At 41.9% G+C, this 13,702-nt stretch overlaps 1 protein-coding gene and 1 long non-coding RNA gene across 11 annotated transcripts in view; one reads left to right on the top strand and one right to left on the bottom strand.

Annotated features, from left to right (window-relative positions):
- LOC127000324 (heterogeneous nuclear ribonucleoprotein L-like) overlaps positions 1 to 13,702 on the top strand; it is a 268,424-nt gene that overhangs the window by 247,038 nt on the left and 7,684 nt on the right. For 9 of the 10 annotated variants that reach the window (XM_050863912.1, XM_050863915.1, XM_050863914.1 and 6 more), the window contains 2 exons: positions 10,355 to 10,456; positions 12,828 to 12,909. In XM_050863912.1, coding sequence (XP_050719869.1) covers positions 10,355 to 10,456; positions 12,828 to 12,909 — 184 coding nt within the window. The remainder of the gene's footprint in view (positions 1 to 10,354; positions 10,457 to 12,827; positions 12,910 to 13,702) is intronic. The other variant, XM_050863918.1, reaches the window with a different exon arrangement.
- Positions 13,041 to 13,696, bottom strand: LOC127000328 (uncharacterized). Its single transcript, XR_007753914.1, has 2 exons — positions 13,289 to 13,696; positions 13,041 to 13,146 (listed from the first exon to the last, which is right to left on the bottom strand). It is a non-coding gene; the product is annotated as an uncharacterized LOC127000328 (long non-coding RNA).

Raw genomic sequence — 13,702 nt, 5'->3', positions numbered from 1 at the left:
TCTAGGGAGGTCCGGATCTCCTCCTCCTCCTCCTCCTCCTCCTCCTCCTCCTCCTCCTCCTCCTCCTCCTCTTCCTCCTCCTCCTCCTCCGGTCCCTTCGAGAGCCAGGTTGTGCTGACTCTCCTGATGAAGGTAGATGAAGCATTGGAAAGGGAAGCTTGGAAACACGAAAAAACAGGCTACAGATAGTGGAGGATGAGGAGAAAGGGAGATGAGAAAAAAAAAAGAAGCGAGATTTCGAGGAATAGATTAGAGGGAAAGTTGCATAAGGGAAGGAAAACAGGAAGACAAGGCAACAGAAAAAGGAGGAGGGAGGGAGGGAGGGAGAAAATGAGATGAGAATTCGAGGATAAGGAAGAGGAGGAAGAGTTACATAAGAGAAGGAAAGAGGGAACACTATTGATATGCGATGTAATATGGCGTGGAATGAGGAAAAAGAGGAAGGGGAGGAGGAGGAAAGAGAGAGAAAGGGTAAAGAAGAAAATGACTGAAGGGAAGAGAGAATAAGCGGATATGTGACGATATGGGTACTGGTGTGGGTATTACTTCCTGGGTACTAGTGTGGCTGTAACTGGGTACTATTGCGGGTATGACTATGATAGGGCTTGTACTGCTATGGGTCTTGGGTACGGCTTCACGGGTACTGGCGTGGATATGATTCTCTGGGGACTGGATTGAGTGTAAGAAGGCGTGTGTGTGTGTGTGTGTGTGTGTGTGTGTGTGTCTGGGTACTGGTTTGCGTTTGTGTGGGTGTGGATGTGGGCGTGGGACAAGGCGTGTACTGTGTGTGGGGGTGACTCTGGGTACTGTGTGTGTGTGTGTGTGTGTGTGTGTGTGTGTGTGACGAGGCATGTAATGGGTATGGGCGTGACTCGGGGTGCTGGTGTGCGTGTGTGTGTGTGTGACAAGGCGTGTAATGGGTTTGCGCGTGACTCGGTACTGGCGTGTGTGTGTGTGTGTGTGCGGGCGTGGGCGGTACAAAGGGTCCAAGCCGTAATAATGCAGTCGTAGAGGCGGGGGCCGGTGCCAGGGGGCGTCACAGCAGTAAACAGAGGGTGCCGCAACACTTGGCCCTCTCCCAGCCCCCAAGATGACTCAGGCGCTCACCCACTCATCCTCCCCTACCCTGATGCCCCTTCCTCCTCCTCCTCCTCCTCCCCAACCTCCCCTTTCCTACCATTATGCCCCTTCCTACCTATCCCTTCTTTACTTCCTACCCTCCCTCCTCTACCCCATTGTTCCTTCCTCCTCCTCCTTATCCCCCTTATCTTCCTCCTCCTCCTCCTCCTCCTCAACCTTGTCTTTCCTACCATCATGCCCCTTCTTATCCCTCCCTTCTTTACTTCCTACCCCTATGTCTCCTCCTCCTCCTCCTCCTCCTCCCCCCTATCTTCCTCCTCCTCCTCCCCAACCTCGTCTTTCCTGCCCTCATATACCTCCGTCCTACCCCTCCCTTCTTTACTTCCCACCCCTATGCCCCTTCCTCCTCCTCCTCCTCCTCCTCCTCCTCCCCCCCCCTATCTTCCTCCTCCTCCCCAACCTCGTCTTTCCTGCCCTCATATACCCCTGTCCTACCCTCCTTCTTTATTTCCCACCCTTCCTCCTCCTCCTCCTCCTCCTCCCCTCCCCCTTATCTTCTTCATCCTCCTCCCCAACCTCGTCTTTCCTGCCCTCATATACCCCCGTCCTACCCCTCCCTTCTTTATTTCCCACCCCTATGCCCTTCCTCCTCCTCCTCCTCCTCCTCCCTCCCCTTATCTTCCTCATCCTCCTCCCCAACCTCGTCTTTCCTGCCATCATGCCCCTTCCTATCCCTCCCTTCTTTACTTCCTACCCTCTCTTCTCTTCCCTTCCCCTTCCTCAACCTCTATTCCTACCATCATGCCCCATCCCTTCCCCCTCTTCCTCCTACCCACATGCTACTTCCCCCTCCTCATGACCCTCCTCCTCCTCCTCCTCCTCCTCTCATTGCCATCAAATTGGACTCCCCACCGAGTTTATAATGGAGCCATGAATCGTAGCCTGGCGCGTGATAATGCTGATTTAATGGGCGTAAAGGGGAAGAGACTGAACGCGAGACAACGGCCTTCCCTTGTCTCCGCTCTCTCATTCTCCCTCCCTCTCCCGCCCTCCAGTTGTCACGTCTCTATACCGGGTTGCTAAGTCTGAAGCTACTCTCCGTTGGCTAATATATGTCTTTAACACCCCCCAGAATAGCCCTATACTAGTTAAAATAGGGATAAATGAGGGGTCGGTTAGGTCAGTGCTGCCCTCTATGTGCGATTAGTTTTAAAAGTTACCTCTAAAAAAAATGTTGCGTGATATTTGAAACCCGCAACCCGTGACCTATAAATATATTGCCCGCGGAACTCCACCCCCCAAAATAGCTCACTAGGGTAGAAAACCGCGGCCTTGGGAACAGCACGCAGGGTTGTCAAGCACTGATAACGCAACCCCTGGCGGACTTGACGTTAAAAGTAGCCCATCGTGAAGATATTGGTCCGGTTAAACGATATCACAATTGCTCTACGAATATCGAAGTTAGAGGATTTAAATGTAATTAGTATATCATGAAACGTAATATATTGTGTTCTAGTGACTTTGAAGATAATTTGAAGCCATGAAAGTATTTGTCGGATAAGAAAATCATAATTCCTCGACTAATATTGAAGTTAGAGAATGTATGTGTAATTATATAGCAGTAAATGTAATATTCAGTGTTCTAGGACCCCAAAAACTGCAACCCACGAGAAAATCAGAATAAAAGCCAAGAAACCTGCAATTAGTATCCAAGAACCACGACCCACAACTTAATAAAATCCCAAAACCTGCAAATAGTATCCCAAGAACCACGACCCACAACTTAATATAATCCCAAAACCTGCAAATAGTATCCCAAGAACCACGACCCACAACTTAATATAATCCCAAAACCTGCAAATAGTATCCAAGAACCACGACCCACAACTTAATAAAATCCCAAAACCTGCAATTAGTATCCCAAGAACCACGACCCACAACTTAATAAAATCCCAAAACCTGCAAATAGTATCCCAAGAACCACGACCCACAACTTAATAAAATCCCAAAACCTGCAAATAGTATCCCAAGAACCACGACCCACTTCTCAGTAACTCTTCCCTCCCATCTTGCTTGTGGGACTTGCGAGTTATTATCTGTGTCATTGATGGAGGCTTTGGCTGTTGTCTGGCCTTGTATATACCCTGCCAATGCCCCTCCCTGCCTTACCCTACCCTTCCCCCTGCCCTCTGCCATGCCCTTCCCTTCCCTTCTGACCCCTGCCCTCCCCTACCCCACTGCCATGCCTTCTGCCCCCTGCCATGCCCTCCTTCCCCCTGCCATGCCCTCCCAGCCTCGCCAAGCTGTTGTTGTTATTGATTGTAGCACATTAGTTGGTGTCGACATAAAGAGTGTAGCTGCAAGTTCACGACTCACCCAGCCGCCAGAGGGACAGATCTCCATCCACCCACCTGCTCTTATTAAAGGGGAGAAGGAAAGGGAGAGTGGAGCTGAAGGAAGGAGAGAGAGAGAGTGCGTGTGGCTTTCGGGGTTAATGAGTTTAGAGGAATAAGTTAACTTTTTCCAGGTTTAAGGAATGGAAATAAATAAAAAGATGATTGTTAAATGGGAGAAGGAAAGGGAGAGTGGAGCTGAAGGAAGGAGAGAGAGAGCATGTGTGACTTTTGGGGTTAATTAGTTTGGAGGAATAAGTTTATGTTTGCCAGGTTAAATAAATGGGACAAAATAAGGATGATTGTTATGAGGACAGGGTTGCTTTTCTGTTACATTCTCATTTTCTAGGTAAAAGGAAAGTTAAAAAAGAAAGTTATATTGAAGGAAAGTTTGTTTGCCAGGTTAAATAAATGGGACAAAATAAGGATGATTGTTATGAGGACAGGGTTGCTTTTCTGTTACGTTTTCATTTTCTAGGTAAAAGGAAAGTTAAAAAAGAAAGTTATATTGAAGGAAAGTTTGTTTGCCAGGTTAAATAAATGGGACAAAATAAGGATGATTGTTATGAGGACAGGGTTGCTTTTCTGTTACGTTTTCATTTTCTAGGTAAAAAGAAAGTTAAAAAAGAAAGCTATATTGAAAGAAAGTTTGTTTGCCAGGTTAAAGAAATGGAAAAAAATAAAAGGATGATTGTTATGAGTGCAGGATTGCTTTGTTATATTTTCATTTTCTAGGTAAAAGGAAAGTAAAAAAAGAAAGTTATATTGAAGGAAAGGTTATGTTTGCCAGGTTAAAGAAATGGAAAGAAATAAAAGGATGATTGTTATGAGGACAGGGTGTCTTTTTGTTATATTATTTTCATTTTCTAGGTAAAAGGAAAGTAAAAAGAGAAAGTTATATTGAAGGAAAGTTAATGTTTGCCAGGTTAAATAAATGGGAAAAAATAAGGATGATTGTTATGAGAACAGTTGCTTTTTGTTATATTTTCGTTTTCTAGGTAAAAGAAAAGTTATATTGAAGGGAAGTTTATGTTAGCCAGGTTAAGGAAATGGAAAGAAATAAAAGGATAATGAGGACAGGGTTGCTTTTTTTGGTATATTTTAATTTTCTAGGTAAAAGGAAAGTTATATTGAAGGAAAGTATAAAAGGAAATTATTATGAAGACTGGATACCTTTTTCATAATATGTAAAGGATATAAAAGGCATTGATAGGACAAGAGGATGAGTTTATTAATACGTTTTCTAGGTAAGAGGAAGAATTAAAAGGAAAACAGGATGAGTTTTGTTAAGGCTTCTAGGTAAAAAAAAAGAGGAAGAAAATCAAGGCAAAAAAAAATATATAATGAAGGTTGGGTGACTTTTTATTAATATGTTTCCTAGATAAATAGAAAGAAATGAAGAAAAAATAAATAAAAATATCCAATGTGACAGTAATAGTAAAGATGATGTATTGAGGGTTAGTGTGAAGCTGAGGACATAGATTCAGAGAGGAAGGGAGGTGGTGGAGGAGAGTTAGTCTGATAGTAAGTCTTAATGTGTTTTCTGATACATGCTTTGAAATAGTAACACTTGAGGATGACACGACAGCAAAGTTAGGGTCAGTGAAGGGGGAGGAGATATGGGGAAGATGAGGACGTGAAGATGCAAAGGGGGGAAGAAAGGGAGAAGGAGGAGGAGTTAGTCTTCATGTGTTGTTTTAAATTAATAACACCGAGGATTGCTCTTGAGTTAGGTTAGGTTCAGTGAAAGGGGAAGAGATATGGGGAAGGTGAAGACGTGAAAATGCAAAGGGGAAGAAAGGGAGGTGGAGGAGTTAGCATGTAGGTTAGCAAGTCATAATATGTTGCTTTAAACTAGTACAATGCAGTTAGGTTAGATATGAAGAAGGGACTAGGAGGAGATAAGGTAAAACTATGGTCGCTAAACGATGCAGAAGGAAAGGGAGCTGAAAATAGGTTAGTATGATGATTAGCAAGTATATATATGTTGCTTTATATTAGTAACCCCAAGAATTGCACTACAGTAAGGGAAGGTGAGAGGAGGAGGAGGGTAAAGAGATAAAGGAAAGGTGAGGGTGCTAAATATGTAATAGGAAGAGAGGGTGGAAAAATCTTAGTCTGATGTTGTTTTAAATTAGTAACCCCAAGAATTGCACTACAGGAAGGGTCGGCGAGAGGAGCAGGAAGGGAGGGTAAGGAGTTAAGGGAAAGGTGAGGGTGTTAAAATATGCAAGGGAAGAGAGGGGTGGTAAAAGCTTAGTCTGATAGTTAGCAAGTCCTATATGTTGCTTTTAAATTAGTAACCCCAAGAATTGCACTACAGTAAGGGTCAGGGAGAGGAGCAGGAAGGGAGGGTAAGGAGATAAGGGAAAGGTGAGGGTGCTAAAATATGCAAGGGAAGAGAGAGGGGTGGAAAGGTTACTCAGAGGGGTACCAGGGCGTCCCATCCCATCCCATCCCATCCCAGGTGCAAGGGAAGGGAGATGGGGAGTCATCCAGCTGATTATAGTAATAAATAGTGGAGTGGGGAGTATATATATCACAAGGGACAGGGATGGCGTACAGGGAGAGCTTAGCATGTTTTCTCTGTGTGGTTTATGAGGTGCAGGGCTGAGAGTGTAGATGAGTTGTCAATATCCGGGGACAGTGTGGTAAGGAGTAAGCATTTTCTTTAGTAGCTGTGAGTTATTAGAGGTTGAGAGGTGTGCGTAAAGAGGTTCAAGTAGCATTATGGAGAGTTTAGTGGTTGTGTTTCAGTTTTTTTTTTTTTTTTTTTTTTTTTTTTTTTTTTCTTTTTTTCCCCCGTCTCTGCCTATTGCGCCAGTAGGCTTGCTTGAGGGGCCTGGATGATATTTGGCCCCAGCCCGTCATGGCACAGGCAAGTGTTTATAGTGGTACTTAGGGGTACTTAGAGAGGTTCAGATATAAAAATGGTAGTGATTGTCTTGCTGGTTAATATAGGTTGAGAGAAGTACTTGGAGAGGTTCATATATAAAAATGGTAGCGGTGTTCCTGTGGGTGATTGGTTGAGAAATTTATGTAGATAGGGTCAAGTATTATAGAAAGGTTGTCCTGCAAGTTATTAGGTTGAGAGAAGTTCATAAAGAAGGTATTATAGAAAGGTTGTCCTGCAAGTTATTAGGTTGAGAGAAGTTCATAAAGAAGGTTAAGTATTATAGAAAGGTTGTCCTGCAAGTTATTAGGTTGAGAGAAGTGCATAAAGAAGGTTAAGTATTATGGAAAGGTTGTCCTGCAAGTTATTAGGTTGAGAGAAGTGCATAAAGAAGGTTAAGTATTATGGAAAGGGTAGTGGCAATAAGTGGTATGAAGATATTAGTTAGAGGTCAGGTATTCTATAGATTGTAGTTGTTATATGCATGAAGATTATTAGTTACAGGTGACTAGAAATGAATGAGAAATGTGTTGAGGTATTCCATAAGTTGTAGTTGTAAGAAGCATGAAGAATATTAGTTGCAAGTACCAGAAATGAGACAAGTTCAGGTATGTATTAACTGGTAATGGATACAGGCAGAAAGAATGAGAACTGCAGGTGAATATAATCAATTAACAGGTGCCAGGGAAGCATGAAGAATATTAGTTGCAAGTACCAGAAATGAGACAGGTTCAAGTATATACTAATTGGTAATGGATACAGACATGAAGAATGGTAACTACAGGCGAATATAAACAATTAACAGGTACCAGGGAAGCATGAAGAATATTAGTTGCAAGTACCAGAAATGAGACAGGTTCAGGTATATATTATTTGGTGATGGATACAGACACGGAAAATGATAACTACGTATAGGTGAGAGGAATAATTAACAGGTGACAGGGAAGGTGTTGAGTCTGACTTAGGTAAGAGTAGGTGGCAAAGCTAATGCAGTAAATGAAGGAAAGTAACAAACAGCAGCTTATTTTAGATGTCGTGACTGTTCCTGATTGTACATTCAAAACACACATCTCACACATCAAACAAGTCACAAGTTTTTTCAAGGAAGGTAACACAACACTCACAGGCAAAGTCAGCATGCCAACACTGTCAGACCATGTGATAAATATATAAACCGTCCCAGCTTTTACATTCAAAACAAACATAGCTATAACCTGGTAGCTGCGGGGATAATGTTTCTTAAAGGCCCCTCGAAGCGAGAAAATTGAGTAAAAATCATCGCTCACGCAAACCATTTCATAATATATATCAACACATTTGTGATTAGTTTATGCATCATCTATTTTGGGGGGTTTATATCATGGCAAAAATTTGGCCCGTCGCTGGTACACAGTAAAACCACAAATTTGCCCCATCGCTGCTACCAGGTTAACAGGTGTGTAGTTCATCAAAGGAGAAGTAACACTTTGACGCATGCAGCAAAATCAGCACGCCAGCTCACAGTAAGACTTGTACAGCACGCGTTACCTTCACCCACTGTCCAGGTGTAACATTCAAAGCATATACATCAAACAGTTAACCAATCAGGGAAAATGTAATTACAGTGAAAAATCTCAATATACACCACTGAGGAACATATTATAGAACATTTGGGGGCATACACACCCATGTTTTTTATTAGCTTGTTGAGTTTGTGTTACTATTTCCATGGGTACTTTAGTAAGCCTTGAGATAGTTTGACATGGCTTCTATACCATGAATGTGAAAAACTGATGAGAACCCAATCAATCACCTTTGTGGACTTAAGAAATATATGTTGTTAGTAGAAAGTATCTGAGAGTGCCAGAAATACAGTAATGTGCTTAGTGGTGCATATTTTGACATTTTTCACCATTATTTAAGTTTTTCTGATGCATACAAACACCATATATGTGCCTTCCTGGGTTGATTAAAAGCCACCGTCTCCTCCATGAACCCGAGGGTGGTCACCATTCCTTCATGCCCACAGTATGCAGTGCAGTGCCATTTAAATGTCGCAGGAGTGGCCTCTAACACAGTGACCTTTCGGCTTATCTGTGGTTCATGAATGTTGGTATGCTGCCCCACCCTCACTCTGAAAGCCTGGGTTCGATTCCAGGCTCACAGTATTAACCTGGTAGCTGTGGGGATCGTGTTTCTTAAAGGCCCCTCTAAGCGAGAAAACTGGAAAATATCATCACTCACACATATCATTTCATAATATATATCAACACATTTGTGATCAGTTTATTCATTATCGATTTTGCGGGGTTTATATCATGGCAAAAATTTGGCCCGTCGCTGCTACACGATAAAGCCACAAATTTGGCCCGTCGCTGCTACCGGGTTAAGTCTATATTTCAAAGTAACCAAATTACAACCATATACTTAACTGACCCAAAGAGCCCACCCCTTCTACTATACCTAAATGAACTGACTGGCTGGGTGAATTGAGGTTTGAGTTAAAAGTAAATGTTATCTTGGAGGGAGTGTGAGAGAGGGGGTGAGATTCCGGGACCAGTCTATATTCCAAGCTAACCAAATCATAACCATACACTTAACTGACCCAAAGAGCCCACCCCTTCTACTATACCTAAATGAACTGACTGGCTGGGTGAATTGAGGTTTGAGTTAAAAGTAAATGTTATCTTGGAGGGAATGTGAAGGAGGGGGTGAGACAGATCATAACCATATACTTAACTGACCGAAAGAGCCCACCCCTTCTTCTATACCAAAATGAACTGACTGGCTGGATGAATGGAGGTTTGAGTTAAAAGTAAATGTTATCTTGGAGGGAGTGTGAGGGAGGTGGCAAGATTCCTGGGCCAGTTTAGTGTACGAAGTCTATTGTTACCTGTTTGAGCAGGTAACATTGAATTCACAGGTGCGGCAAAGTCAACACATAAACACTTGAAGCAGGTATCCAACACTCCTTGACCCTCCCTCAGCAGCAGCAGTAGTAGGAGGAGCAGGAAGATAGATTAAAGCACATGTTCTTAAACGTATCAATGCCTCAATTCACCTGTTTAGAAAGCCTCTCGTGGAAGTTGCTGAGATTTTCATGGGCTGTTATGTGATCCTGGTGATAGTTTTACACACCTGCATCTTAACCCAGTAGCTGTGGGGATCAGGTTTCTTAAGGGCCCCTCTAACCGAGAAAAAGGAGAAAAAATCACCCCTCACACAAACTATTTCATAATATATATCAACGCATTTATGATCAGATTATGTATCATCTATTTTGGGGGTTTATATCATGGCACAAATTTGGCCTGTCGCTGGTACACAGTAAAGCCACAAATTTGGCCCATCACTGCTACCGGGTTAAACAGGAAAACACACCCGAAAACCCGGTTAATCTTCTCTGTGGCATTGGGAAATAGTCGATTCTTGTGATAGTTTTACACGCCTTCTGCATCTTGGGCGGGAAAATCACCCATGAAAACCCGGTTAATCTTTTCTGTGGCCTTGGGAAATAGTCATTATGAGAGCCTGATATGATTCTTCACCCACGAAAATCCAGTTAATCCTCTCTATGGCCTTGGGAATAGTCGCTTCTGCACCTTGAATGCGAAAATCACCCACGAAAACCCGGCTAATCCTCTCCATAGCCTTGGGGAATAGTCAATTTTGGTGATAGTTTTACACGCCGCCTGCATCTTGGGCGGGAAAATCACCCATGAAAACCCAGTTAATCTTTTCTGTGGCTGTGGGAAATAGTCGCTTCTGCACCTTGAACGGGGAAATCACACACGAAAACCCGTTTAATCTCGGGAAACCGTCGTAATGGGAGCATGATACATTTAAGAATATGCAGGTACCCATCACCCACCACCACCACCACCACCACCACTCCCAACAACAACAACAACAACAACAACAATCAGCAGTCACGGTACTAGGAGCAGGAGCCTCAGCAGTCTCTTTAGTAGTCCAGGAAGCAGGTAGTGAGAGAGCCTCTGTGTTGCAGGCATGAAGGAGCCCCCGACCAGTAGCAGCACCAGCAGCGGCTCCTCCCGTCCTCCCCTTCTTCAGGAACCACGCGGCTTTGGCATGAACGTGTCCCCCTTCAGTAGGTGGCCCCCCTCCCCCTCCCCTTCCCCAACACCCCTTCCCCTCTCTTCACCAAGCCTTGCATTCTCGCCGTCCATTCATCCTGCACTTTCTCTCTTTTTCTCCTCCTCCTCCTCCTCCTCCTCCTTCTCCTCCATTTCACTCACTCCACCTCATAATCACCTGTCTGTTCTTGTTTTTTATTATATTTATTATTATTATTATTATTATCATTGTTATTATTATTACTGGTACTGTGAGTTTATTTTATTTTTTTGTATTTCGATACAAAAAAATTTTTGTTGTGGTTTTGCTAGACTGACTGCCTGAGTACGAAGCAACTTTTTTTTTCTATTATTATTATTATTTTATTTTATTTATCTGTTTATTGATATTCCCTGCCTGGTTCACTGTTTGTTTTCCCTCTTTATCGTTGTTTTCACTGGTCACATATACTTAGTCATCTTTATTTATTTTCACCTCTCCGCTGCCTGGGTCATGCATATTTTATTGCTGTTTTTCACCCGTAACTTTTATTTGATCTATTTATACATCTCTTCCTCCCTGGGTCATGTATATTTTCTTTAGCTTTTCACCCGTAACTTTTATTTGATCTATTTATACATCTCTTCCTCCCTGGGTCATGCTTATTTTCTCTTGTTTTCACCCGTAACTTTTATTTGATCTATTTATACATCTCTCTCCCTGGGTCATGTATATTTTCTTTAGTTTTTCACCCGTAACTTCTATTTTATCTATTTATACATCTCTTCCTGGGTCATGTATATATTTTTTTCTTCACCTGTAACATTAATTTGATCTATTTATACATCTCTCTCTGCCTGGGTCATGCATATTTTCTCTTCTTTTCACCCATAACTTATTTATCTTCCAATTTATACATCTCTCTCTGCCTGGGTCATGCATATTTTCTCTTGTTTTTACCTGTAACCTTTATTTTTCTGCTTATTTATACATCTCTCTCCCTGGGTCATGCATATTTTCTTTTGTTTTCACCTGTAACTTTTATATCATCTCTCTATATCCACTTCTCTGCCTGGGTCATGCTTGTTTTCCCCTTTTTTCCTTTTATTTTCGTATTTTCACCCACCGTCGCACACCCTTGAGTTTGAGTTCTTACCTGCCTGGCTCTGGAAAATCTCTGTGGCATCGAGTTCCAGTTCGAAAATTATTGGCTGCTCGTAAATTTGAGTTCCGTAGATTCCAGTCCTGTAGATTTGAGTTCCGTAGATTCGAGTTTTGATTATTTTAGTTTAGTCGAAAGTTTAGTTCTGATAGTAATTATGTAGTTAGTGGTGCATGTTCTTTTTCCTAACTCCTTCCTGCATTTTTTTTTTTTTTTTCCCCCCCTCTTCTTTTGTTTGTTTAGTTGAGGTAGTTGTCCCGTCCGAAGACTTTATTATTGTTATTATTTATTTATTTATTTATTTACTTATTTTTTTAGTTTAGTTTTGTGGTTACGTTCAGTAGTTTTGGCGTCCCTGTAGTTTTGTTAGCTTTTTTTTTTTTTCCCTACAAAATCTTGTTCTTGATTCAGATTCACTACTTCCTTGCCTGTGAAAAAATTACCCATATATTAATTCACCTATATGACATACCTATACATTCGCCTGCTTGTAGAAAATATATTGTTGGAATGGTCTATAAAGTTATCATTGAATTTAACAAAGTGATATGAATAAGTTTCCTGAGTGTACAAGTTCTAAATTCATGCATAATTCACATACATTTCCTTGCCTTTGAAAAGATACACATTAATTCATCGTACATTACTTTGCCTCAGAAGATATATTTTGCAAGGGTCTAAAAGTTATCATGGAATTTTTCACATTGTTTTAGCTGCAAAAATAAAATAAAAATACAGATTACTTTGCCTCAGAAGATATATTTTGTGAGAGTCTCTAAAAGTTGTTGTAGAATTTTGCACAATAGTTTAGCTGCAAAAATGAAATAATCAGTTCACATTTTGCTGTTTTGCCTTTGACAATGTCCCAGAACTTAAGCCTGAGGTCATAATTTTATATACATTTCCAGTAGTAATTTTCTCATGCACAGATGTCATTCCATATTTATGCATTGCTCCACATTCTTTCATGCTTTTGTAAACACACCCTGAACTTAAGCAAGCCTCATGTTATTATCCTAGACTCTTATAGCTTGATATCAATAAGTGAAGTAATATTAATTCACATTGTCTATACTGCTCTTGTAAACATACCTGAACTTAAGCATGATGTTCAACCTGGAATCAGATCAGATTTTAAGTGAAGAAACATTTAACCTGACCATAATATTACTTTGCATGAACTCTGTGTGTGTGTGTGTGTGTGTGTGTGTGTGCGATGACCTGACCTCTTTGTTTCCCGCAGGAGGTGGGATGAACGGCCAGATGGGTGGCGGCCCTCGTGGAGGTGGCGGAGGCGGCCTCTTCAACAGCCCCATGCCTGACAGGTGTGTAGAGGTGTGCTGACAGGCCGAGGGCGTGAGGGAGAGAATGTTGACTTTCCTCCTCGCTGGTTTACAAGTTCATAGTCTCCCCTTTTTTATGTTTTTTTTTTCTTTTTTTCTCTTACCTTCCTCTCTTCTCCCTCTCCTTTTCTTTCCTCTTTTATTCTCCTTTTCTCATTGTTCACCATTTTTTTTTTCCTCTTCCCTTTTCCTCACACTCCTTTTTGTTGTTTTCACCTTCTCTACTCTTAATGTCCCACTCTTTCCTTCCATTCCTTCCTTTTTCTCACCTTCCCATCCTTTCCTCTTTTATTCTCCTTTTCTCATTGTTTACCTTTTTTTCCTTTTCTCTATTCCTCACACTCTTTTTTGTTGTTTTCACCTCTACTCTTAACGTCCCACTCTTTCCTTCCATTCCTTCCTTTTTTCTCACCTTCCCTACCTTTTCTATCCTCATCTTCCCTTCCTTTCCTCTTCTCTTTTCCTCACACTTCTTTTTGTCGTTTTCACCTTCTCAACGTCCCACTCTTTCCTTCCATTCCTTCCTTTTCTCCTTCCCTACCTTTTTTATCATCACCTTCTCTTCCTTTCTTTTTTCACCTTCCCTTCCTATCTTACGCTCACTCTCCTGCCCTCACCTCTATCTTTCACCTTCCTTAACTATTCTTTTCCTTCACAATCTCCTTGTCTCCTTTTTGCTTTCTTTCTCCCTCTTTTCTCCTCTATCCTTCAGCCTTCCGTCAACTTTTTACCTTCCCTCTCCACACTCCTCTTTCACACTCACCTTTCTTTGCAG

This window comes from Eriocheir sinensis, chromosome 18 (genome assembly GCF_024679095.1).
Source record: "Eriocheir sinensis breed Jianghai 21 chromosome 18, ASM2467909v1, whole genome shotgun sequence".
Classification (NCBI taxonomy): Eukaryota; Metazoa; Arthropoda; class Malacostraca; order Decapoda; family Varunidae; genus Eriocheir; species Eriocheir sinensis.
Note: the sequence above shows the minus strand (reverse complement) of the source record. Positions and strands in the feature narration are given on the sequence as shown.